This window comes from Apus apus, chromosome 14 (genome assembly GCF_020740795.1).
Source record: "Apus apus isolate bApuApu2 chromosome 14, bApuApu2.pri.cur, whole genome shotgun sequence".
Taxonomy (NCBI): domain Eukaryota; kingdom Metazoa; phylum Chordata; class Aves; order Apodiformes; family Apodidae; genus Apus; species Apus apus.
Window position 1 is genome coordinate 11,175,139 of NC_067295.1, and position 27,413 is coordinate 11,202,551.

General features: G+C 41.0%; 1 protein-coding gene and 1 long non-coding RNA gene across 5 annotated transcripts; one reads left to right on the forward strand and one right to left on the reverse strand.

Annotated features, from left to right (window-relative positions):
• Positions 1-1,030: 1,030 nt before the first annotated feature.
• EMP2 (epithelial membrane protein 2) lies at positions 1,031-24,198 on the forward strand. Of its 4 annotated transcripts, XM_051632490.1 has the most exons (6): positions 1,031-1,349; positions 13,666-13,811; positions 17,083-17,194; positions 19,367-19,460; positions 20,766-20,912; positions 21,491-24,198. In XM_051632490.1, the coding sequence occupies exons 3-6, from the start codon at positions 17,117-17,119 to the stop codon at positions 21,673-21,675; spliced, it is 504 nt and encodes a 167-aa protein (XP_051488450.1). In that variant the 5' UTR covers positions 1,031-1,349; positions 13,666-13,811; positions 17,083-17,116; the 3' UTR covers positions 21,676-24,198. The 4 variants fall into 4 exon arrangements, with proteins under 4 accessions (XP_051488450.1, XP_051488449.1, XP_051488451.1 ...); XM_051632489.1 differs by lacking the exon at positions 13,666-13,811 and having other exon boundaries at positions 1,032-1,349; XM_051632491.1 differs by lacking the exons at positions 1,031-1,349; positions 13,666-13,811 and adding an exon at positions 1,364-1,414.
• On the reverse strand, positions 23,773-26,385 carry LOC127390656 (uncharacterized). Its single transcript, XR_007890907.1, has 2 exons — positions 26,175-26,385; positions 23,773-24,989 (listed from the first exon to the last, which is right to left on the reverse strand). It is a non-coding gene; the product is annotated as an uncharacterized LOC127390656 (long non-coding RNA).
• Between the last annotated feature and the right edge of the window lie 1,028 nt (positions 26,386-27,413).

Below are 27,413 nucleotides of genomic sequence, written 5' to 3' on the forward strand. Positions count from 1 at the left end.
CAGTCACCCAAAAGCAGCCAGATTTCCTCACCAACATCACACAGGGCAAGAGCTAACCCTGAACAGCAGGTCAGACCTTCTGGCCCTCTGAGCAAGCAAAGAGGCTGTAACTGCAACACTAAAACTTGCAAGGCAGCCAAAAAGCTGAGTTAAGTCTTCATTCTGCTTGCGAGTAGGCATAAACAGCAGCACCCGGTTGGCAATGGTCGCTATTTTATCTCCTTTGACATGTGTTTTGCGAAAACTAAGCTGAAAACAGACACAGTTTGTTGCTGACGCTTGCTAGCTGCCACGGTGCCTCTTCAGGAGGCAGAAAGCTCGTGAGGTGTGAGCAGTTGCTCCTGGGGCTCACCTGAGCTGCCCGGAGATGGCTTTATAAACACACTTTCCCTCAGTTCTCCACTCAAAAAAGTTTTTCTCCTTGACGGAAAAAGGCTCCTGTGAGCATCCTGGCGGCGCGACGCTCAGCGCTGCAGCTCTGCCTGAACATGGCCCTGCTCGGAGCGGCCCCGGGCTCGTCCCTCACGCCGCGGACAGAGCCCCGAGTCGTTCACACGGTGCCCCGGGGGAGGAGGAACCGCCGGGCCCCGGCACGGGGCGGCAGGAGCCTCGGAATGGCGCCTTTACCTCCGCCGCCCCCCGCCCGCCCGGGCCTGCGGTGCCGCGACAGGCTCCCCGCGTCGGGAAGCCGCGCGCCCTTCCCCAGACGGCTCCCGGGGGCTCCCGGGGGCTCCCCCCACCCGCCGTCCCCGGGAAAAGCGCTCGTGGCGCCGCTGAGCAGCCGCCCTCCCTCCTGCCCCTTCCCTCGCCCGCGGTGGCAGGCGGGGCGCTGCCCCCCGCGCCCTGCCCGGTCTCCGGGAAGGCTGCGCTGAGGCGGGAGCAGCCCCCGCCGCCGGGCTCGGAGCGCTCCCTCCTCGCAGGGCCAGCGCCCGGGCCGCTCCGGGACGGAGGGCGGGGACGGCCCGGGGAGCGGGACCAGCGGCCGCCCGGGGCATCCCGAGCGGCCGGAGCTCTGCCCGCCCTGCCCAGGCTCACGGGACCGGCCCCGGGCGCAGGGGCCGATCGCTCCCGGGCAGGGCCGGGCGGCGGCGCGCCTGGATGCCCGCCCGCCCCGAGGGGAAACGGGCGGGGAAAAAGTTTCTCCCGTGCTCGCCCCGTCCCTCCTTCCCTCCCCGCGCACACACGCTCGCTCACACACACACACACACACTCACACACCCCTCTGCCTTCGCAGGCGGCGGAGGGCCACTTTGGAACATTATTTTCTTTCCACGCCCCGCTCCGGTGCGGAGCTCCTTCCTGCAGGAGGGCGGGCGGGAGGCAGCCCCGCCGCCAGACGGTCCCAGCCCGTGAGTAGCCTGGGCCGGGCTGGGGGTGAGCGGGGCGGGGGCCGGGCCCGGAGCGGGCTCTGCCGGTGAGGGGAGGCACAGGAAGAAATGGGGGGGGGGGAAAGGAAAAATCCACCGTTCGGTTTTGCTACAAAACGAAGGTCGGTGGCGGTGGCGGGCAGGGCGGCTCCGGGCCCTGCGCTGGGCGTCGGGGAGCCGGGCAGGGCGGGCGGGCTCGTCCGAGGGGCTCCAAGAACCAGCAGAAAGTTCGCTGTCTCCGCAGGAGAGGGGGGTTTGGGTTGGTTTTTTTGGTGGTCTTTTGTTTTGGTGTGATTTTGCTTTGTTGTTGTTGTTTGGTTTGTTGGTTTTTTTTTTTTTGGGGGGGTGTTTTTTTTAAAATGTACTCAAAAGTGGAGCTTGCGTGTGCTACGAGAACACTGGATTGTTTTTGGCAGCTGACCCCCCCCTAGTGGAAGGAAATACACTTTAATGCAGCGCAGATTTCGGTTTTTGCCGGCGTTAAGCGTTTTTCCACTTGAGTCAAGTTACACTTTTAATAAGAAGCCGGTCTGGCCTTCTCACGCGTGTTTGCTTTTCTCTTTCTGTATGTGGTGTCCAACTTGTACCCGGGAGGTTGTTGTGCCAAATCCCAGACAAGCAGCTTTTGGTAACGTGGGTTGGTTGTAGTACCGAGTATTGAATTTTAGAGGTCAGCTCCTTGTTTGGACATTTCTAGGAAGAATCGTGCACCGCTGTCCTTTCCTCCAGCAGGCACAGCCAGGGCTTGCTCCTGCTCACAGCATGCTGCCACTCATAAACCTGCAGTTCCATCCCTCCCTTAATTTCTTGGCAGAAATACTTTGTTCACATGGTGTAGGAAGGTTGTTTGTTTGTTTGTTTGTTTTTCCCAGCACCTCAAAATAATATGTCAATTATTGCAGTTGAGCATCTTACAAGTGTCTTCTAACTTGATAGAGGGCTGTGAGGAAACCCACCCAATACCTGTGAAATGCACACTCTGTTTTCTTAGAGTTTTCTTTAGGAACTTTGGAAGTAAACAGCTATGGTTGACTAATCTTCACCAAAACAGAAAAAGTAGCTCTTTCTCTTCAGTTACTACCAGATTCTGTACATACAGTGCTGGTATGTTAGCAATGTAAAATAAGCCTTCTTGGCAGATGGTTTTTCTGTCAAATAAAATAGTCTGTGATGACTCTTCCACCCAGATCTGCTTTCTGATGTTGATTTTGAATGCTTTGCTGTCCAGGCAGGGTGTGGTAGTTCAGAAAAAGAGCTGTGAGGCTGGACTGCCAGGACTGAGATGGCAGGTGGCTGCAGAGATGGATTGGCAGGGGAGTACTGGGCATGAGTTTTAGCAGGGAGAGAAATGAGAATTGCACTTTACTGAAGAATCCAGCTACTTTTTAGTAAGGGAGTGTGTGGCATTAAATGCTACACAAAGAAATGCAGCTGGGATACAGGTACTTACCACAGCTGGTATACTCAAAGTGGGAGTGGAAACAAAGGCACATGGAGAATGTGTTAGCAAGAAGCTGATGTGTGTTTATTCAGTGTAAAATGTAAGGACTTGACCTTTGCTTCAAAGACATTGAAAATAAAAGCTCTTGCTATCCTCTGCACCCCTTTGTGAGCTTGTAGAATAAAGTAGCAGAATAGACCATTGGATACCTGGGGGAAGACTCATCCTCCATGCTGAATAAAGATATGTACAGATTTTATCATGTCAGTTGCATGACTGACATGGATGTTACCAGGTCAACTGTCTGCCCAGCCAGGAAAGCAGAAATTACTTTGCTGATAGCCATCAACATTAACTCAAGATGATATGCAGTAATACCCTGACAATTCTTAGGACGCGATCAGTTTCTTGTTAGTATGCTCATTTGTAAAGGCAAATGGTCTGTTAATACAATTTAAAACAAAAACAACATCAGTAGACAAGACACTACTGGTGTATTCTTTATTTGTGGTCTCTGGAAAGACTTCTATCATATGCACCCAAACAGTGTTGATTATGCTGTGGATCTGCTAGTGAGGAAAAACAGTGTTTTGTTTTTTTTTTTCTAGTATTAACAAGATGTAAAGCCCTGTTAATAAAGGAAGTTGTTCAACAGACTGAGCAGGTCAGGAATGAAGGCTACTGCAACATCCCCTAGACAAGGGTTCTGTCTCAATTCTTAGATGCTGTACTTACTGTTTCTGGCCAACATTGCTTAAAAGAAATTAGCATCTCTGTCTTCATCACACACTTTCAATTAATACACTCTTCACCCATTGATTTATTAGCATCTCTCACTTTATGGTTGCCTTGTATCTCGCTCTTACTTCCATTTTCATGCCTTTTATTTTATTGTCTGGTTCGTCTCAAGTTTGTTTCCCATCTTGGGCTTGACATTCCTACAATGATTAGAAGAATGTTGTACTCATGAGTTCCATCTTTAGAGGAGCAAGACCTTCCTCTGGTTTTGCTAAGTGTATTAGTTGTTGTCTGCCTCCTTTCATAATGCTGTTTCCCTGTTCATTTAAAAACAAGATGGATGACAGCACAGGGAGACTCTTCTCTTTCACCTCGGTGGTTTGTGTATATTTTGGTTTTCCACTTACACTTTATGTTCTATTTGTGACTTGAGCATCATGTAAGACATGACACCACCACATAAATCAGTACAAGAATGTGTTTAATTAGAGAGATAAGCAGGTCTCTGGGGACAAAGTCTTTTATATTGCTAGGCAGCAGAAGATGTACTTTCCAGGTCCTACTGACCTGTTCCTGTTGGAAGAAGACCCAGCAGAATAAAGCACTGTGTTATACAGGAACTAATAAGGAGGAGATTTACTCTGAAGTGTACTGAACACTTTATATAAAATCCATGCGATACTTCAGCAGAGCCAGATTTGAAAGTAGAAAGGAATGCACAGCTTTTATTGAAATCAGATTGGTCTCAGAGGGAAAGCAGGGGAAACAAGCACAGCACTAAGGAATTCCATTCATGGAGCTGTTGTTCAGTGTTTGTTAGGGTTTGTTTGTTTCAGATGCTCAAAGCAAACCAGTGATGTTTGCAGGGGGATGTCAAGTCTTTGCTATTTTTATTGAAAGCTTTGCTATTTTAGAGATAAGATAATTCTGTAAAATATATCTCAATATGTCAGGTGATGCTCATAACTTAATCAGGAAGATAAGCATCTTGATTTTTAGAAAATAGATCTTGCTGGGTGGGATTCAAGAGAAAGCCTGATGGTCTAAATCTATCAAAGGAATGATTATTTCTTCACTGAATGGGGAAAATGTAATTATGCCTTTTTATTTTGCCTGTGAAGTTTCGTGGGCAGGTTTAATGATGGTATGTGCATGCCAAGTGAAGCCTCATAATTTGGGTGTGACCTTAAAATATAACCCTCTGGCTGTGTAGAGATGTTCACAGGAGTCTGTAGGTGAGGCCGAAAGTGGACTGACTCAAAACACCCCTTAGAGATGGCTATAGGATATATATTTATGGTTTACCTCACTGATTCTTAAATATTATGATGTGTTTAGAATTGCACAGGTCGCAGACAGCCAAGGTGGGCAGTACAAACACCCCCTCAGGTGTTTGATGCAGGTGTTAAGTGTCCCAAAAGACATTGAAATGATGGCCTTCTTTCAGGCAGAAAGTGCCCTTCCCAAGTCCCCAGACACCTATGTTGAAATGCATCAACTGATGCTCTGCAAGGCTGAGGGTTCTCAATCCATGGAAGCAACAAACCAGAAACAAAGCCCTGTCTAGGGACTGCTACAAGAGTCTGATGTAGAGCTGAAGAGAATGGGCTGAGCCTGCCCATTTATCACGTGCCAGCATGCTTGACAGAGCCTTTACCTGGCACTGTGGCTGGTAGGAAAAGATGTAGCTCTGCAGTGACCTGAGGGCTGATGGGCAGCCAGCCTGGTTGAGGTGGAACCCTAGGGTAGAGCGAAGTTTATGCAGATGGTAGCAGGAGGTGACTGGGCTCTGTGTCCGTAGAGCAGCCAGGGTGTAGAAGAGCAGTGCAACTAGGGCACTTTACTGTACAGTGAAACAAATGTTAGAAATCCTTCTTACTCCAACTGATAAAGTTCACATGGCAACCTTTAAGTTTTACTTCAATAGAACCAGTTACAAATTAGGATGTAAAAATTACATTCTGAAGTAGGCTGAATATTAAATCCAGTCATATGCTACAGTATTGCTGTGAAACAAAATAGTAGTAATAGTTGTGGAAGACTTTGCTCTTTGCTTTTATAGCCAAGTGTTGTTCTGTCAATAGAGATGTATTTTCACACTCTTGGTAGATGGTGTGTGAACTCTGAAATAACCAGAATTTCTCAATACAGAGCTAGTCAAAGCCAAATCAAAATGAGCAGTTTGAAAAATTTACAACAGTGAATGTAACACATTTAATTGCCTGCAATTTCCATAGAGCATCTGCCAAAGTTAAAACAATATCAGTGATCATTTCTACTGAACTAAGTGCATTACTTTAAATCTGGGAAGACAGATCTTTTCTGCCTTTGTTTGTTGGTTAATTAGGTGGAACAACATAAATCACTCAAGCTGTTCTGTTGTATCTGGAATAATCTCTGGATAAGCAGCAGTCTGTAGTCAGTAGAACTTGGGGTCTGAGATTTGCTCCCAGAACTGTAATTATGCCTGGAGTTAATGCTGCAGGTGTGCCTTTTTTTTTTTTTTTTCCTTTTTCTTTTTTTTTCTTTTTTTTTCCTTCATTGGATCAAACTGAGGACACATTTAATCTGTCAGCCTGATGAAAAGGTCTGGTATTACACTTGGTCTGTCCCTCCCTGCCCTGACGAGGTACTGAACGGGAGCAGCCTTGACACCCAAATGTGGCCACCCGGTGATTGAGCAGGGGTGAGGCTAGGCCAGGCCGCACCTCAGTTCAGCTATTTGCTTCAGAATCAGGTTCCCAGGAGGCTTCTCATAGCTTGAATATCTTGTGGGTACACCCTGTGTCACTGCGCCAGCTCCACGCAGCGGCTGGCTGATTCCCTGAGCCAGAGGCAGGGCTGTGCCAGGGGGCTGCAGCAAGCTCAGTGCTTCTTGACCACTGCTCCTGAGTGTTGGGAGGCAATGGTGGCTCCTAGGTCACCTTCAGACAAGGGACAGGCCTGGCTTGCTCTTTGTAGCTTTAGAAATGAATCCTTCCTTAAAGCTGACTGTGTGTAGTCAGTCCCATGATCACCCTTGAGTTACTCCACTACACATAGCAACAGCCGGCTTTGCTCCCAGTTACCTGTAGCCTTTGAAGGACAGGAGAGAATTCAGCAGAGTACCAAGGCCACTGGTAAGTGTGTTGCAAAACATAGAGACCTCAAATTGTGGGGATAACCTTCGCAGGAGTGCAGAACTGGAGGGACCTCTCAGGTCATCAGGTCTGCTCCCCTGTTAGCACAATAACTGGATCACACGAACTCTTTCTTTTTTTTTTTTTTTTGTGGAGGCAGATCTTTTTTTACCCTGCTGTGGTGATTGCGAGGTTGTTCCACAACCTGACAGCTCTAAGGGTTGTAATTTCCATCCTAAATGTGCTCACACCTGATTTACAGCAATTTATTTTCATCTTTAGGTTAAACAGTTCTTGCTTCAATGTGTTTGCGTTGACCTGCAAGCAAGTGTATCCCTAGTCTGTCTTCATCTTTGAAAATTAGCAAGTCAGAACCAGAAGCTCTTGTCTTAGTTTAGGAAAACAAGCTTTTAGTACTTCTAGACCAGCTTGATTGTTAACAAGGTTTCAATGTATCCCACAACTTTGTTACACTGAAGTGGTGTCTGGCGCTCAGAGCAGACTGGCTGAACAGAGAGGATGCCTGAAATTATGTGTCCTGATGTTTTTTGTTTGTGTTTTTCTTTCTTTTTAGTTTCTAAGTGGACAGCTAAGCTCTACCCATATGTACTTAGAATTACAAACATTTTGTAGTGTGTTTTGCAGATGCCACTGTGAAAGCTGGGAGGATACAATTATGTTTTGTAAGAAATCAGAAGCTATAGTATAAAAGCAGTTCCTGCTTTCAAGTTAGAGCTGCATCTTCTCAAACAACGTGAGCTCTCTGAGAACTACTCTCTTGAACAGATTGCTCCCAGGGGATAGCTTTCATTAAAGACCAGCTTTTGTTAGCATTTTTCCAAAGGCATGTTACCCAGCATAAACTGAAGGTGGACCAGCAGAGGTTAGAGGGCACAATAACTATGGTGGGAGTTAGAGATAAATTGTAACAATTTCAGGTGTTGTTTAGCAATCAGGCAGCCTACCTTACACCACTGTGGGTTGTGCTGGGTTTTAGAAGCAGACATAGAACAGGTTAAACATGTGGTTATAATTATCTGGTGTAAAAATGCTGTTACAAGAAAAGAATGCTTTAGGGAAAAAGAAGGATATATAAAAGATGTATTTCTGAGATAGATGCTGTTTTGTGCTGCTGGAGGAGGACAAATGTTGTCTTTCTACTGAACTCAGTAGAGCAGTTTTCAACAGATGAAGGCTTAAAGACTATTATTCAAATATGCCTGTAGTCAAGGGTCTGTCAGTATAGGAAGCTGGCTTCTGTACCTGCTAAACTGTCTTCTCAGCATACAGTGGCTGTTATGCTTATCTTCGAGGTTTTGATGGAGCATTTGAACACATGTATCTTAAATCTTTTAAGCCTGAGGGTATTTTTTACGATTTTCAGGGAAGATGTCACAAGGTGCATTTTCCCTGTATGTGCCACTTCCCCAGCCTATGATAGGGCATTGTGGTTGTGTTTTCCCATAGGCCCTGCCTGTTTTCTTTTGCTCAGTATGCCACAAAGGCTTCATGGCAGAGTGACTTCCCTCTGCAGTGCACACAGTAGGGCCACAGTGAAAGGAGTGGCAGGGCAAGTCTAAACCCAGCCTGAGCTTGCTTTTAAAAATAAATGACCAACAGTGTTACAGAAGTGGCAGCAATGCTGGCATCCCTAGGTCAGAACTTTATTAAAAGCATTCCTAAGAAATTAGAAACACCAGCTTCTTTGGGTCTCAGTATTCAGAGCTGGCACTTTGCATTTTTGCTGCAGTTTTTTTCTTGATTTTGTTTGGAAATGTATGGGATAGCAGGGTTATAATTTCCCAAATGTTGGAATTCTGGCTTAATGGTGTAAATCTAATGAGAAGGACAGGGTGAGGAGTGGAGGAAGTCCAAGGAAGATCTGTCAAGCCTGACTGTAAGCACAGTCTATTCTACTTTTGGTAAATAGGTAGAGTTTGTGAGGAGGAGCTAAGATGTAGTTTTTATGAAACAGATTCAGAAAGAGCTGAAAGAGTGCCTCAGTATACCCTGACATATGTGAAAAGTAGGCCAAGAACATGAGCTTGTTGGCTATAAGTTTACTGTTGTTCAGGCAGTCCCACTCAGTACTGATAGGATGGACAGACACCCACCTGCCGTAGTGACAAAAGGCTTCTTTATCCTATAGATGCACATTTATATTAGTCTGGGTGCACACAAAAAGCAGACCTCAGGGCTTTGGTTGCAAGGCAAGAGTTTCTGAAAGAAGCTGGATAAAAACTAGGTCACACCATATCTTCTCAGTTTGTCTCCAGCCCCTGTATTTCTCCATCAAAATATGTCAAGCAAACTGCTTTAATTGTGCTGCAGTTTGCTGAGTCTTAATGCAGCCTGCTACAAGGGCATCAACAAATATAGATCTGACAGAATGATCATACTTCCATTTTCTGCTGTTGAGTTAAAAAAGCATAAACATAATTCAGATAAGGCTCTGGAAAACACTGTGACTTAATTTTTGCTGTATTGATGATTTTTAAATTTTTTTTTCCGTACATACAGTGCTTGTATGCAGGGAACATTGTTTCATTTCCTTTTAATTTCCTTGCTTTGTGATGAAGGACTTTGAAAAGCAACTGGAAGTGTAAGTGAAAAGCTCTCTTCCTTCCACATAAAATAGGTAGCACAAAGAGCAATGGGCTTGAGTGTGTTCTCAGTTAGCTGGTTGCTTGTAAGCAAGAAGAGTTGATGGTGTCTGTGCTATCCAGGGGCTGAAGGGACATGAAGCTCTCTTGATGCCAAGTTCAGTGTCAAGCAGGGGCCTGAAATTTTATTTTTTGAAGAACATACGTTGTTCTTCATGACTAACTTCATACCAGGAAAAAATCGGGTAGGCGCCTGTTTGCTGTGTAAACTGTTGCCTTTATTTTGCACTTCTCTCCCAGGTTCCTGCTCAGTATTTTAGGGGTCTAGTCAGAACCAACCAGCTCTTCTTAGAGATTTACAAGCTGGCTAGAGATCAGTGGTTGGAGGACATACTGCTTCTGTATTGATTGCTAGCTCTGGAATACCTGAGCATGAAAATATTGAGTCTACACCTGAACATGAAGGGTCAGCTAGGGTCCAGTTCCACAAAATATTTGATTCCCTGAAAACTAGGGAGTGTGTGAGCACAAATACAAAGATTTCTACATCTGTTGGTAGACCTATATTTTGAATTGTTGAATTACACTTTATTTATAAGACTTTAACAAAATGGAAAACTTGGTTTCTCTGTAGTGCACCTGTAAGCTTAAACAGTAGCAGCTCACTTCGTGCACCCGAGAATTATCAATACATTTTTTTAGAGATTACTGGCAGCAAAACCTTTGCATGCAGTTTATAAGTCTACATGCAGTGTTAACTTAAAGATTAGCACTGCTTTTCTAGGAAATGTTTAAAGGCTGATTCTGTAAAGTAAGGGTCCCAAGTCATCATCTAAAATACAACTGGATTGTTTTAGTTGTATTGTCTTTTCCAAAGAAAGAAAGAAACAAAGGGAAGGAAAGGAAGGAAGAAAAGGACAAGGATGTGCTTGTCCTTTCCGGACTTCTTGTCTGATAGAAAGATTATTCTATAATTGACATGGAAAGGATCCAGATGTGTCCCAGCTGGGAGATATGTATAGCAAGACACAGGGATGTGCAGCAGCACAGATGACAGGGAGGATGTTCTGCTGTGCTGGGTACCTATGTCAGGCCAGCCCTGCAGCTTGGCCTCTGGCCAGGTTAACCCTGCAGCAACAAAAACTGACAGACAGGTGATCCAATGGAAATTATTTGAATGATGAATTAATGTACAGATACCACAGACTGTGAGCAGGGTTAGAACCATAGTCAGCTTGGAGAAAACTGAAAGGGCAAAGTGTAGAAAAAAAGTGTAAAAGTTTGGATATTACCTGCCTCATTTTGAGGAATATTACTCAGTAAATTGTCTTGTGTTGTTGGTGTTCCCAACTGTTAAATTAGTTCAGACAGAAGGAATAATGAGATGGGAGTAGGTTGTTTCAACTGGTATAATTATTCCCTTGTTGTTAAATTTCCTGATTTTCTTGCCCTTTATGTTGTTTGATATCTAGTTATTACAGGATTGTTGAAATCCTCAAAGGTTTTGCTAGTTTGGAAGAAACTCTGCTGCCTGAGCTTACTTCATGTTTGGTTCCAGTTCTGAGAATCACACAAGAAAAAGGAACCCTTCATATGTGTTAAAAAAAAAAAAAAAAAAAAAAAAAGAAGCAGAATCACTCTGGAATTTTATGCAAGTTAGAGACAATGGTACAGGCAAAACATGAGCCAACTGCTGAGTTCTCTCTCATGAGATACCATGAGATGTGGCTCAAGAACACTGAGCAAAATGAGGTGATTTATCATGTAAATCCAAACAACTTATGATGCATCACAAGATGACAGGCTTCTCATGGCACCAGTGTACAAGCTTTTTCTTCTAACTTCACATTTGCAGATATAATTATAGCACCAATGGGCAGAAGAATTGGTATTTAAGAAGGCTTGCTTTGATTCAGTTTTATACCAGTGGCCTCAAGAAAGTTCAGCTGAATCAAATCCTTATTGATGGCCCAAAGACCTGCTGTTCGAGTTGCAATGAACAATCTCAGTGCAGAAAGCTGCAGTTAGGGTAACTTGTTCAGCAGGATCCTCTAAGCCTTCTTTCGGGTGTGTCTGTCTCTTCAGCAGACCAGATGTGGGTGTCAAGCAGTCTGCACACCTCTAGCCTGGGTCAGCTGAACAGCAGGAGCTGTCCTGTGGTGTTCTCACCATTTTTCTAGGAGTATAGACCAGGATTGTCTGTGTTGAGATTTTCTTCATACATGGACTCAGATGAAGATGATACAAAAAACCTGACTTGATCTTACAAAGTGAGGGCAGCAGACAATGTTGTAGGATAAGCTTAAGCCTTCTGAATGCAAATGAGCAGAGGATAAACATACTGTGCTATGTACGTGTTTCTCTGGTTGCAACAACCAAGTATGCACAAACATGAGAAACAGAGTTTAACCACATGGGAAGGAAAGCATGGGTTGAGGAGCTGACATCTGGACTGGAAAGTAGTGATAAACTCTCTGCTAACAACTGTCAAAGGTTTTTTTGCAGCCAAAATTTTTCCTTTTTACTTGCTTGCTGCACTAAGTAGAAAAAAAATCAAATAGACATGTTTCTTTGTACTGCTGGAAAAGAAGATAAAGTTTATCTTAAAGATAAACTGAGGCTTTTTTGTGTGTGGGGGTGGGGTTAGACATAGGGAGGCAATCCAGTTTTGTAACGTATTTGCTTAATAAGTAGAGAAATGTTGGGAACCCTGGACTGCATACTTCTTTTTTCTGTGCACTTCTGTGGTTGTCATATTGTTTTATCTTGTAAAAAGGTACTTGCCTCTGCATGTCTAGGAGATTCTCAGAGGCACTTCTCAGCCACCTCTTGTAAAGCACATAGGCTCTTGTAGCAGAAGTGCAAATTACTGCTTCCAATAGTCTGTATTACAGAAAAGATTAAAAATAAATGTGAGTGCTACACTTACCTCTCTGTGCAAAATCAGGTAGCACTGAGGTATTGGCCAGAAACAGTTCTTCTGCACTAATTGTAAGAATCTTTGTTGTTAGTATAACTGGCCTTCTGTTTTCAATGTGTTTTGTGTAAGTGCCCTGCAACTTACTACCATTTGTGGAAAACCTGATTGCCACAGATGATCTGGATGTGCTCAGTAGGGTTCTCATAACTTACTCATTCTGGACTCCGCGGCAATCTGCACTTCTAACTCAGCTGTACCTGTGCATTTCTGCCCTACAGCATCCTTTGTGAAGGGGTATTAAATTGAAGAATTCGTGTTGACATCCAATGTTATTCTTACTATAACCCCCAAATCTGTTTTTAATGTCACATGCGATGAGCTAAGTCAAATTTTATGTTCTCTTTTGTCAGAGCTTTGCTGGGGATTAGTACAGGGAGGTTCCTGACATTGCTGCATATTGACAGGAGAGCAGAGCTGGAAGGGGCCTCTGGAGGTCTCCAGTCCAGACTCCTGCTCCAAGCTGGGAGTTCAGGATGCTTTGGGCCTTGCTTCAGTCAAGGCATGAAGGGTGTCCAAGAATGGAGATCCCACAGTCTCTTGGGCTCTTTTCCAGTGCTTAATCATGCTCATTGAATATAATTAATACATTTTTCACAATTGGGCTATTCCTTGTTGTAACTTGTGACTGTTGCCTCTGGTCTTTTCATCATGTAATTCTGAGAAGAGTGGCTCCATCGTGTCTATTGAAAGACAGCTATAGTGTGTCCAAAAAGCTTTTTGTGTATGTGTGTGTAAAAACTATTAAAAGAATTCAAACCACTTTGGGGAATGATGAACAGTGTCTATTGCATCATCCCAGTCTTCATCCATGCCTAAAGGCAGTGTACTTAAAAATTAAACACCCTGACTTGAGACCATAGTGCATATGACTTCAGATGATAGAAAGTAAAAAATTAATCTGCTGTGGAAGCTTTTTTGTTCAATCCAAATATTCTTACCTGTCATCAAGAGGCTAAAACAGAAGGCTTGAGCAATGGTTCAGTTAAGAGCAAGACTCCAGTAAGAACAAGAACCCTTTTCATAGCAGCATGTGTTAGCACTGATAATAGGGCAGTGCTTCCAAAGCTGCAAAAGAGCAATGGAAAAAATACAACAGAATCCCCTATCCCATCACACGTTGATGCCAGAGTTTTACTTAAAGAATCTAATAATTTCTGTGCATCTTTTTAATGTAGTTGTTTATTGATTCTTGTTTAGGGCAATAGTACAAAGTACTAGCATCTCAAAATTGTGTGATTTAAAAAATGTATTTTCTGTTCTTATTAACAGCATCTTTAATGCAATATTTTCTCATGGCTGCATAAACTAAATGTAAGATATTATAAGATTTTAATCTAACCCAAAATGCTGGTTGTTCTGTTGAGCAGAACTAGCTCAGCCAGGTTGAACAGTAGTGCCAGCTTACTTGTTCTTGCAGGCACCCTCCATTTTGAAGGAGCGAGGCAAAGCCACTGCCAGGCGGCAGGCTGTTGGTCTGGCAAGTTTTAGCAGGGGTTACAGCTGCTGCTAGAAGAACCAGGAACAATTTGGAACCTGAAACGAGCCCTTGAGAAACAGCTAATTGTGAGTAAGAAACAAAGAGGACTACAGCTAGTATGAAGGATAGGATGTTACCAAATATTTGGTTAGTAATAAATACTTGAAGTAAGAATTCTGAATGATAATGCACACTCCGTGTGAAAGCATAACTGTGCCCTTCCCTTGCTCATAGAGAGAGGAAAGGAGCTGCCAGCTGCTAGGAGAGGTACCCAGGCAGTCTGTCCTCACAGGATCAGGGAAGGAATAGCTTCTTGCTGAGGGATTGGAAGGATCTTGAGTCTCCAAAATAAACTTTTAAATTCCAGCATTGTCTGGAGTGGAATAGGCCTGGTTGCTGATAGTCCCTCCTGAAAGATGAAGTCCAGAATTTCTGCCTTGAGAGGGATGCAGATACTGTAGGAGCTTCTGTGTCATTGCTGGCTGCATCTTTATGATTGAACTTGGTGATCTTAAAGGTGTTTTCCAACCAGAATGATTCTGTGATCTTAGAAGAAGGGAGCTGCTCTTTGCTTCCTGCACACAGATTATATAGAGTGTAGGTGGAAGACCCTCCTCCCCTCATTACTCCTTGTGCAGGCTGTGATGACCCAGACACTCCTTCTTGGTCTCCATGGGAAGAGAGAGTTGCTAGGAATTATTTAAGCCCACAGATCTTTCTGTGCACTTCTGGGATCCCTGCTCAGGCATGGCAGATTGGGTAACAAGTTGTTGTTGTCTTTTCCTGGTATCGATGACTTGGAATTGGTCTGTCTCCTTCCTTTCCTCAGCATATTCAAATCCTGTATCAGTGTATAGTTGTAGCACTGTGTGCACAGACCTTATAGCAGCTGATGAAAGGAACCATTGCCAGCAAGTCAGGAGGAAATATCTAAAAATGTCAGTTATGAAGTTTCTACAGAACAGAAACATCAAACTATTCTTGCTGTCCTTATTTTTTTTTTTTTTTGTAAAGACAAAACAAAAAGCTCTTTCATTCAATCTTGGTTTTATTTGGGTAAAACATAAAATGTCTTCTCCTCATCACCCATACATGTTTATCCATCCTGTTTGAAACACTTCTGTTTATGGCTGAAAGCAGTAAAACAAAAACATTCATGTGATTAAAGATTAAGTGGATTTTTCTGTGCTGGCAAGTCTTGGTTTTGTAAAATTGTTTTTAATTAGGTTAAATTTTGCTGTCTTTCTTACTTTATGATGCTTCATGTAATAAGATGAAATTGTATTGTTATTCTTAAAATAATACTGAGTACAATTTGATTCTTGTTCCTTTTATGGTAGATGTCTGTTGGTTATTGTCTCCTTAGATACCATCTGTGCAACAAATGAAACTCAGAAAAAAAAACCTAACCACAAGACAAGGGAGTGCTGTGTGAAGACTGGTACATTTTACAATACAAATATTTGGATGTGGCATCATACAAAACCACAGACTATCTCCTTTTCCTTCCTTTCTTTCAAGAAAGGCTCGATAGAGAGCCATGAATGACATATCTAGAAGCAGAACTAGATTCAGAGAATCTAGAGTCATTCAGCAGAATCAGCTCTTTGTGAGAACTTGTCACTTCTGTTCTTTGTTGTGGCTGAGAAGAAGTTTAACAGTGAGAAAATGGAAAGGAATAAAAACTTGAGTAGCTCCTTTCCTTATTTTAGGATTTTAGCTTTCCCATACAGTCATTCCAGTTAGATACAGCTAGAAGGTTAGCTGATCAATTTTCCTTTTCTCAAAAGCACTTTAGTGCTGTTTGGCTTTGTGCTTGTTCTAATGCTGTACTGCAGGAAGTGCTCTGCTCTGGTGTAGATGCAAAGGATTAGTCTGGAACTTCTAGCCTCTATTCAGCTTGTTCATATGCTGTCTGTTACCTTTTTGTTAAAGTTTTGCAGAGTAGTTGTATTTTGGCCTGATGAAAATACCAGTGGAACTGCTTTAAAATTGCTGTCAAAGTAGTCCTTTTATTTGGTTAAATTCTCCATGTGGTTTGTGATTCTAGTAAATGGCAGTGGGGGAGAGAGGGTTAGACATGAAAAAAATGGGAATCTTAAAAAGAAATTGTAAGGGCCTTTTCTTTTGAATATTTGTTGTGTTATGTGAACAGGGTAATTTGACATAGGACAATGTGTCCGAAGCAAAGTGGAGAAAGATGCATTAATGTATCCATGAGTGATCACATGCAGAAACCACTTCAGCATGGGGTATATTAAATGCAATGGGAATGTCTGCAAGAGGACAGATTCCTAATAGAATACAGCACGTATTCATTGGCAGGCATTTTTACACTAGAAGGAAAAGACAATAGATACACCCAGCAATTATACGTTTCTGTCTGTTAATTACGGTAATTTTCCCTGATCTATTTGCTGTGTGCCTATGTATTTCCTGGGGGTTCCAGTTCAAATAAAGTTTGTGGTTCCTTTGTACATATGAATTTTTTTTTTTTTTTTCATTTGAGATGTGCCATGGTAATAAACAGATTACATAAGGTATGCAGTGAATAGGTAGACTAGACAGAGAGTGTTGAATGACTGAACATAACGTAGCTAACTGGATTATTACGTGACTAATGGGTTTATTCAACCCTACCAATAAGCACAATATGTTGGAGAAAATGGTAGCCTGAAGTCATTAATCAGTGGGTAAAACTTGTACCTATATGAAAAGGGGCAACCTGTATGAGACCTAAGATACAACATAGTTGTTACTAAATCTAGAAGGAAGTTCTTGATGCTCTTAATTTTGTTCTGCAAGCATCCTTTTGAAATCTGTGTTTCTTCCTACTTTGGAAGCATGGTTGAAACAAGGCCTTACTTCAGCCAGTGGAAATTCTAGCATCACATGCAAATGAGGCTGTAATCTGAAAAGTACTTCTCTAAAAGTCAAGACGAAGGAGTGTTTTATATCCTGGCTGGAGAACCACACAGAAAGAAACTTCTGTTTACTCACTGCAGCTGTCCTACTGGCAGGTTGCAAAATGCACCTCTTGGCTTCATTTCAAGTTGTGATTCATTTCAGTGCCAGTGGTGCTGGTTACGTATCACATGTAACAAACAGAAAGCTGTTAGGCTGATGTAAAGTCTGATTAAATAAAACCTTTGTCAGGAGAAAGAATGTGTGCTGGGGACTGAAACCGTGTGCTGGGGACTGAAACCACATGCAATATTCCTGACTCTAACAGCACCTCGCTCTGAAATAGACTCACACTGACCTCGACTACTCACAGCCACAGTGAAATAGCCTAATGACAGGTTGATCAGCTGAAAGCTCTTAAAGACTGTTCATATATGCTCTTATTTTTAACAGATTTGTCTCAGACTAAGGCCTCCACAGATCAAGGATGTTGATTCTGCTGGCTTTCATTATTGTGTTTCACATAACCTCAGCAGCACTGCTGTTCATCTCAACTATTGACAATGTAAGTGTTATTTCTTCTCTTTTACTCTCAAAGACACACGTTTCTTTGCTTCATAAATGTTCTTCCCTAGTTGTCTTCAACTTGCTTATTGAAAGCACATAACTTTGTTAGGCACACTGGCCTGCTTATACCTTTTTGTAAGAAAAGATGCCTTAAATATGCATTTTGCTGGTATGCATGGATAAGCCTGTTTCAGGACATGCCATACCAGTGTTATAGGCCCACATTATGCAGATAATCTCCCCTGCGAGATACTTGGCTGGGGAGATATTTACAAATACTACCATGCTTGCAGGTAGAACCGTGGGACTTGGTTCAGCCAGATATGAGAGAAAGGGAGGGGAGGAATCTATTGTCCTTTTTGTGTCACGTACATGTAGTCAAATAGCTCATGATTAGTGTGTGTGGATAATTTCAGTTAAGTTATGCTTTGCCTTACAAGTAGTTGTCCAAGATGTCCAATTAAATAATGAAAGAGACCCATGAATGTATCTGTTTCCATACAGTTAAGCAGTTTCAGCAAAAAGTTTTAGAATAATTTACATTGCACTCCTTTCGAATTTCCTTTTTATTTTTGTGACCAGAAAGAATTTACCTTCCAGTATTTACATCTAGCTCTTAACTGAATTTTCCTCTTGCCAAACCAGTTCACTATCCTGATTGGTATTCTTCACTGTCCCTTGGAGTCTTTTTCTAATAGGTTTGGTGTATGTACAGGCTTATAGGATATAAAAATAGTTGTCTGCTGAAAATACTTTATTCAGAGAAGCTGGTTGGAATTCTGTAGTCGTTTCCAAGACCGTGCTCCAAGTTAAATGATGTGTTACCTACAACTTTTTATTGCAAAATCATACAAACTCAGATGTTATCTTTCTGTCAGCTGCTTGATTTCTTCCATTGTAGTAGGTCATTAATTGAGCACTAGAGCAGGTTGTCTTACCCTACTCCTTTGAATATTTAGCAAGTAAGGACAGTGGACTCTTAGTTCAGATCTGCTACATACAAATCAAATGATTATAGAAATAAACCCCCATGCACTCTGCTTTGTGTCATTAGCTACTTTTAAACAAACTAAAACTGTGTAACCACTTTGTATTAGATTTTTATTATCTTCTGAGCCTTTTTATAGTCATGAAAATAACTCTGAAAGGATTATATAGTGCTCAGAGCTGAAAAATAATATGTTGAAATTGGACTGCAAAATGTAAATGAATGGTATCCTGAGAAAGTCATGCTTTTTCTTAAAACACTGTTACTACTACACATCTGCCTGCTATCATGATATATTACAGTTTTATTGCAGTATTGTTTTCAAAGCTGCACAGTAAGCTGTGAGGTTTCTGGAATGTCTATTTGAGCAGCAGACGCTACCAGGAGTCATATTTAAAAGTTGTATTTTTTCAACTCTAGTCAAAACAAAGGCCTGGGTAGCTGTTGGAATGGGAATGGTTTTCCTGAGGAAATTCCACTTCTGTGGAGTGCTTGCAACATTTCCCAGGCTATCATAAAAATCTATTCAGTTACTGTAATACTATTTTGTATTAAATGTTAAAACATCAAAACAGAAATACCTTGGGAGGATCTCACCTTGTTGCTAGTCACTTCCAGTCAGATGCCAGAGTGTACATAGTGCATTTGCATATCGACAGCACAGCTACTTGAAGCTGAGGTTAATTCAATTCAGTGTCAGGAACCAGGAAACTTATAAAGACCTTCTATTTCATAGATATATACCCTGCTGTTTCCTCTGAATTAGAAAAAGCTGTGCCTTTAAAGTGACAGGGTCTGGGTGAACGAAACAGATCTTGTCTAGGTATCTTCAGAACTGAGCAATTACTGACTATCCACGATTTCTGCCCAAACAGTGGAAAATCCCTTGTGCTTTGGGAAGTTTAAGATTGCCATCTATTCCCTTTCCTACTTTACACAGGTCTAAAATGAAAATTACATGTGAATAATGATATACCCTTTATTCCAAAATGCCATTAGATGTCAAATTTTGTTTGAATGGTTAATTATCAAAACTGAAGAGAAAGTTGTTCCAGTGGATGGATCTGATCAAGAGACTCTTGGACAGCTGTGGAATTTTGTGGTGTGTTTTTTTGTTTGTTTGTTTGTTGTTTGTTTGTTTTTTTTTCCTCTTGTATTAACCCTTTACTTTTTACTTTTCAGGCCTGGTGGGTAGGAGAAAATTTTTCTACAGATGTCTGGAGGATGTGTCTCACAAACACTAACATCTGTATTGCTATTACTGATCAATTCACAGGTGAGTGTCTCTTCATGCCTGTGTGTCAGTTCCTTTAGCAGGAGATCTGGTGAAATAACTGTGAAATTTGCAGGAGCAATAAAATATTTGTTTAAGAAGCTGCATGCTCTAACTACTCAGGTCTTCTAAAAACTTTAATACTCGCTTTTTCTTTTGGAAAAACAAACTGTTCCAACAGCTTCTGTAAGAAGAAGTAAAGGAACTATTTGGTGCACTTGAAGCCCAGTGCAAGAGAGTAAACACAAACAAACGTGCTGAAGTATTCTTAAAAAAATTACAGCAAGTAAAACCAGTGAAGTCATCTGGAAATGTGGCTGAAGTGATAGAATTTTCCTAAAAATTGAACTTTCATCTCCCAAAGAAGAACTTAAAGATAGTGGCTCTGTACAGGGATGGGGGGAAAAGTGGAACCAAGTCAGAACACAAATTGAAGTTTTAACAAAGAGGACTTAGTATGTAGCACAGCCTAACAACCTGCTTTACAAAACCCAAGAAAGCCCTCAAATGTCACATTTACTTTATTTCTGTGCTTTCAATCTTTATGTGTAATAAAGAAGTAGATGATTTGGAGAGTCCTGTATCCATAAAGTAACTTTCCTAGCATCAATTTGGTTTAGAGCATATCTATGCTGCAGTGACAGGATCCATTGTGCACAGGCATATCTAAGCTAGCAGGAATTGAAAGAGTTTGCATTTGATGTCTGTATTGCTGTGCCTCCCTGGAGATTAGGTACCTGAAGCAGCTAGACTATGAGCAGCTCAGTTACAGACCTCCTAACCACACTGTAGCTGTGCAAGGGGGCAGGTGCTATAAGGAGGTAGCTACATGTAGCTTAGCTTGGCTGTATCATTGCAGCAGTTACACAAGTCTGTTGGTTGCTTTAGCTCCTAGTTGTAGGAGAGTAATTGACAGGATGAAAAATCTTATTCAAAGGCATCCCTTTGAGCCCAATGTGGATATCCTGTCTAATTACATCTTATGGGATAGAGCTGTCTCCAGGTCTGGTTAGAGGCTTGGATCTGCACTTTTCAGCCATTTGAGACAGTTTCACTGTGCTTTTAGTACATAAATGGTGGCAAAGGATGTGACATGGGAGAAATAGTCTCTTCAGTATTTTTATTCAGTTTTATGAAAAGCTTTTAAGTGTCCTTAAACCACTGGCTGTATCAATAGGAAGGAAGCAGAGAACCACCCTAGGCAGTGCATGCACAACTGGTTTGCTGTATCTGCTGAGCTCTGCTCACTGCAGAAGTAGGCAAAGATAGAAACTGTATTTTTAATCAAGGCTGCTTTTGTTTTTGCAGAGTATCCATCAATTCAGGCTGTTCAGGCCACAATGATCCTATCTACTATTTTCTGTTGTGTGTCATTTCTGGTTTTCATCCTTCAACTCTTCCGTCTAAAGCAAGGAGAAAGATTTGTGTTAACCTCTATTATCCAGCTCCTGTCATGTGAGTGATTTTTCAACACTTGTGACTTTAATGATGTTTACATGGAAGTGAGAAGGGGAAGGGAAAAAAGGTTTTGAAATGAGTGAGCTGCATGAGAAATTTGTAGGGCTTTTGAGGTCCTAGTTTATCCTTCATATTTGTTTAAACAATAAACTGCTCCATTCTGATCTATTTAGGCAGTTAAAGCATGGATGACATCTCTGCTTGGAATAAAGTAATTTAAACTTTGAAGGGAGTCAATTTGAGATTCTGAGTTGCTTGATCAAATTAGCTAAATCTGTAATTGTTACAGGCAGGTACTGCCTTAATTTTTTGTTAGACTTTAAAATTATCCAGAAGTTTAGAATAATTTTGTGTTCACTTTGTGTACACCACAGCACTTCAGATTTAAGCAGTGCCAAATAAATTGAAAATGTGTCCTGAAATGCTCCCAGATTAATTTGAGGTTGGAGTGTCTGCAAAAAAGGACAGGAAGGACATTGGTGGAAGCAGCTAACAGAAGAGGGACAGTGAATAGCTTTTATGCATATTGATAACGTTTTAAGATGCTAAACTTTACTTTTTTCTTCCTCCTCCAGGTCTGTGTGTTATGATTGCAGCTTCCATTTACACAGACAGGCATGAAGAGCTACACAAGAGCAATCAATATAGCATTGAAGTTTCTGGAGGCCAGTATGGCTACTCCTTCGTCTTAGCCTGGATTGCATTTGCTTTTACTCTGATCAGTGGTGTTATGTACCTAGTATTAAGGAAGCGTAAATAAATGTCAGCAGCTAGTTACTTCTGTCACTGCAGTACAAAACCAAATTCCAGTAACCATTTTGTATATAATCATTTACCTGGTTTTGTAGTAAAGGTGTTGTTTCTCTAAAAATGTACTGTGTTCTTGATATGAAACAGAATTTTTTAAAATGGCAGGTTTAATGGAATGCCTGGCACCTACAGGTCAGGGGGCTGAGCAGCAAAGAGCCAAGTTGTTTCTTTTACATATTCCATGATCATAAATGGTTTTCCCTTTACTAGACATTAACAGTTTGTTCCTGGCCCATGCAAACTGATTTGTAAGCAATGTGCTAACTGTATTCCTGGACCAGATGTATTCCTCTGGGATGGGATAAATATAGGGGGAGTAAAAAGTGAGGCCCAGCTCACAGTGAAAAAGAGAACAATTGTAAAAGCCAAAAGCTGCACTCGGCGTGTCTGTTCTGGCAGAAGACCCGTGTTCTGCTGGTTATAATGTGCAGTTAAGTGTCATCAAGTTTTTATTAAAACCACTTGCTTTGCAAAAGTAAACAACTCTTTTTTTGTACTCCAGCAAATGATTTGCCTCATTCTCTTTCACATTTGACTTAAGGATTCTGAGCCTTTGGTGGGAAAATTTACCAGCAGATTCACTGCCCAACTCGGGAGCGGTGCATCCTGAGTAGGAAGACGTGCCCCAGCCAAGTCCCATAGCCCCTGTGTCTGTGTTGTGCATGGCCTTCCTGGAAGGAAGAAAAGGGAAAAAGAAAGCATTACCTTGCCTACATCTGCAAATTTCTGAGCAAATTAGACATCAGGTAATGCCCAATTTAGATTTTCACAGCCAAACACAACATGTTTATTACCTTGGTCCTGTATTTTGTGGTGATAGCGTGACTAACATAATTTACAGAATAACTCCTTGAGTCTGCCCAGTAGGAAATTTGCCTTTAAAAAATTAATTCTAAATTCCTTTGTGAATTTTACTTGAACTAAACACTCCTACTAAATAAATCAGAGTGCAATTACTATGCTTCTGAATTCCAGGATAGTTTTTAAAGATAAAATTACTTAAGAGATTTTTAGTTTTCAATACTTATTTTGAGATAGATCTGTACTGTAATACCAGGCTTAACTGCTCAGCAGTGCAATCCTGGCTTTGGCTGATGGTGATTTTTGGAGTTCAGAGATTGTGTCGAGGATGAATGAAGTGGCTTTTCCTGGTTAGTCACAGCTTTAATGCTTAAATACAGATTTGACTTTGTAAAAGCACTAACCATGTGTTTATTTACATATAATCACTACAACTGGCCCAAGACACAAGCAATAAAAAAAGTAATTAATTTTTTAATGAGGTTTTTCCACTTAATGTAAAACAAATCTGTTATTACAAAGTAGTGTAGCTCTACTAAAGCAAATACTTACCATGTTGCAAATCAGCTGATGGTCTGACCCATTTTTTCAGGGGCATAACTGTATAGGATATGTCTCCAACATAAGAAATAGGTCGTGTAGTTCCAGGCACATTCCTTGAATATGCTAAAATGCTTTGGCATGTACTACTTGTTTTTTGGGAGCAAAGAAAGCCCAACAAATTAATAAGAAATTAGATTAGTAGCCAGGACAACACATGGAAACTAATAATACAGTAAAAAACCCAAATCAATTAAAGCAAAATGCATTCTCGCCATTCTAGCCATGCAAGTATTTTGTCAGGTTTTTTATTTTAGTGGGAATGCTCTCAATGTCAAGGATTATTACCCTACTTTTTAAAAAAGTGTTTCTACTGTTTGCTGAATACATTTTGGATTCAAAACCTGACTTTTTGCTAGCCAGCGGAGTTTGTCTTAAGATAAGCAGATGCACGTTTAAGGTTGAGAGGAGTTAGACTATTGGCTAGCCATTTTGCTAGTTTTATTGCAACAGGAAATAGTAAGGGAAATTCTTAAGCAAATATATTTTAAAACTACCTTATATCTAGAAGACAGTCCTGTAAAATTTTAAGTTAAGCTCTTGTGCCACAGTCTTGAAGAGAGGCTTCTTCAGTTTCTTGCATTGGTAATGCTCATCTCATTTATTGAGCAAATATTTAAAATAAAGATGTACATGAACACACAGCTTAATTCCACAGTAATTTAATTAATTCCATGTCTCTTTAGCTAAAAGTAAAAAGCACACCATGATGTACAAAACAGCAGCATATGCACAATGCCACATAAAACACAGCAGATGGGAATTTCTACATACGAAGAAAACAAATGCCAAAACAGTCTGAACTAGAGTTTTAACAGGACAAATGTGTTTTAAGATATTCTTTCTACCTGATATGCCTTTATAATATAACATTTTCTATGCTCTATATATTCTGAAGCTGTACATGAAAATAAAGTTAAATTCTTTTTCTGTAATAGCAAGCTCAATACATATAGCAATTGGACCTTGTCTTTAAGCTTGGGATATATTTACATAACGTTGGATGAGAAATAGTCGAGTATTTGTGTGAACAGGTAAAATTAAATTCTTCCTGCCTGTACTGGAACCACAAGCTGGTTATTTTTGTCCTTTGTTGAAGACCTTCCAGGGTAAGCAGAGAAAATAGTGCATTGAACATTTAAGTGTATGGGGTCAAAAGAATAGCTACTGAGTAATGCAGGATCCACAGGAGCTCTGATCAGCAGTTTACCTGTAGAGTTTGTTTTTTTTCACCATTTGCAGGAACAGCTGTCTATTTCAGATTAGGTTGAGTGCCTTGGCCCTATGAGAAAATAAACAGGCCAGTGACATCTGTATCTGCTCCTGGCCATGCTTCAGGATTGCACTGAGGTGATAAAAACAGATGGGTTTGTACAGATTGATCCAAAATGCCCCCCCCGTGACTCATCAGAAACAATTTCCCAAAGCCCACAAAACTTTTGTCTTCTAATAGTGACCAAAGGTAGTCTGGGTCATCTGAAGTTTTTAAGCAGTTACAGATTGTGTATCACAAAATGGTCTGTACTGTCTTCATTGAAAGACAGAGAACTTCTTTGGGATGATATCCTGTGATAAACAGCAAGCTACTGGAGAGGGAGAAGTGCTTGTTTTGCCTATTTGCTTCCTCTGTGATGCAGAATTGTAACAAGGTTTTCGTGGAATGGATAGAAGTGATAACTGAGTAGGGAAGCATACTTTGGATTAGTTTCTGTAAGGATCTAGGACAATGCAATCCCCCTTGGATTTTGCACATAAGCCACTTTTAGTTTCAAGGTTCTGAGAAGGGTCTTTGAATTCTTCAGCAAGCTCTGGATAAAGAGGGATCCTTGGCAGGTGAGGAAGATGTGGAAATTGCTTGAAAGTCTAGGCATGAAGACAAAACCAGTTGTTATTTAAACAACAGCAATAACAAATAGGACAGTTAATCTACTTTTATTAATACTGACTTCAATTAATGTGAATAAAGAAACTTCTGAAATGTTACTGTTTCCAAACCAACAGAAGTGTATCAGATTACCTGATGTTTATGTATATTCATTATATTCAGCATGTTGCTGATGCTTGGTTTCTGTCCAGTAAGCTTTCCCCCAAAGTAGAAAATACTCCTTTTCACACTTGTAATAACAACTTAGAACAACTTGTGTGCTATCAAAAGGAGTACGGAAGAGGATACCATTACATCCAGAGGGATTTTCGTTTACATTGGATCATTCCTACACTAACTGAATTTCTATATATGTTGTGTTTCTTTTTTTTTTTTTTTTCCCCTTAATAAATTTAGGCAAAAAGCCACAAACCTGTGCATGTAATTAGTTTTGAAGCTGGTATAGATTGCACAAATGAGTAAAACTGCAGATGCCTTCATGATATAATAAATGTGAACAGATATGAAATAATTCTGATGATACCTGACCTACTTTGGTCTATTTTACTGCTGCTTCTTGGAGAAGAAAGCTCATGTTCTATTTCACTTAAAAAAAAAAAATAATAAAAAAAAAAATCAAAGAAGTGAAGCTGTATTTCTAAAAAAAGGCAGTTGGGGTGCTATCATAAATGCTAAAGCTCAGAAAACCTAATTTAAAACAAGTGTGCACACATTACTACATAGGAAGGGGTAGGAATGTAACGTGCACTGCTTCACAGGCTCCCCCTTCTTGATATACTATCAGCAAAGAGTACTAAAGGTGTGATACTCTTTCTTGAGGGGGCTTTTTAATATTACTTTAGATATTATATATTTTGCAGTAAAATATTTTCAGGAAAAAAAATGTTTAAAGTATCTGTATTGAAGAATTAAAACTGGTTTGGAACCTAAAAGCTCATTGGGTAAAATTTACAATCCTGTTAGCAAATATATTTCACATATTTTTAGGCGTGACAAGTTTGGAGGGGAAGGAAGGGAAAGGAAGGAAAAAGACAGAGGAAAAAGAAGATAAAGGGGAAAGGACAAGTGCAAAAAGTTTTGGGGTTAGGGTTTTTTGTGTGTTTATTTCTAACCACGGTACCTCCTGGAATTACTTGCTTACTTCCATAGAAAAGTTGTAATACCTTTACAATAGAGCCTCCTCGTGGCGAAAGAGAAGCCTGCGCCTTCAAAGCACAACTTTGATTTAAACACTGTTCCCTTCCCCTTTGAAAACACGGTTGCAAAGAAGCGTAGTTATAGAGATTGCAAGTACCCTGTAAATGTAGTAAAAACCATATGAAATATCGAGGGTATTCTTATTATGAACATATGATTTCATCATTACTTATCTGTTCCTTAAATTGTTCCTGACAAAAATTAAAATGCATAATAATCTTCAAGGAGGAAATCTCAAAGACAGAACTTCTAGATATTCCCAGTTCCAAAGTTAAAACAAACAGAACAAAGTAAAATCAAAACAGGGACACAGTGATATTTATGTGAAACTCATCAAGCAAAAATCAAATTCGAAACTTGTTTGACATACCTGACAAAGACTGTGGTTTTACATTAGTCCCAAAAGGTCCACCTAATACATGCTTTTGTAACATTTTAACAGCATCTTCTTTCTCATGAGGTATGCTTTGACTTTATCCTTTTCCAGCAATCAGTACAAGAAATTTCAATGCCAGACAACACAGAAGGCACAGCTGATATTTATTTATCTTCCAACAAAAGGTGGCTCTGCCCACTCACACTTGTGTGAACACAACTGCTGAGATATGAATCTAAATAGTCCAGTCAGGATTACTTGTGCACAACAACAGAGAAGGAGGGAACAGCAGTGATCATGACCTTAGTGTATCTCCTGGGCTGCTTTTGCTGATAATAGTGGTGCGTTCCTTTAAAAAATTGGAATGTTAATGTCATCTTTTGCTTCTCTATATGATTTCATTCTTTGTGAATTGTCAACAAAACTGCCGAGTCAGATTCTGTCCCCCCTTTTCCCTTTCTAGGTTTCTTGTGGCTCTACTGATTCTTTGCCTTCCTGTGATCCTGTCTTATGGCTTCAGACCTTGGAAGGTCTATTTTTGAGTCAGCTAGAACTGGCTTCATCCAATATGATCCATCTGATCCATCTGATTCAACTCCTGATCCCTTCTCACAGAAGCCACCGCTGTAGCTGCCCGTGCTACCGAAAGTTGAAAGTGAAGAAAGACAAGTCAAACTGATCATGTTAACACACTTTTTCTACAGCTGTAACTAATGTCACAGCATTTCAGCCAGTCACCCTCCCTAGCCTTGCTCTCCCTGCACTCCTTCATTCATAGAAAAAAAGAATCATAGCCATTTAGGTTGGAAAAGCCTTTTAAGATCATTTG

What these genes read in the sequence shown, in the direction of transcription:
- EMP2 (XM_051632490.1), top strand. Translation starts at nt 17,117, where the DNA reads ATGTTGATTCTGCTGGCTTTCATTATTGTGTTTCACATAACCTCAGCA. An exon ending in TATTACTGATCAATTCACAG is followed by an intron (nt 19,461 to 20,765) that starts GTGAGTGTCTCT and finishes TTGTTTTTGCAG; the next exon opens with AGTATCCATCAATTCAGGCT. An exon ending in TATTATCCAGCTCCTGTCAT is followed by an intron (nt 20,913 to 21,490) that starts GTGAGTGATTTT and finishes TTCCTCCTCCAG; the next exon opens with GTCTGTGTGTTATGATTGCA.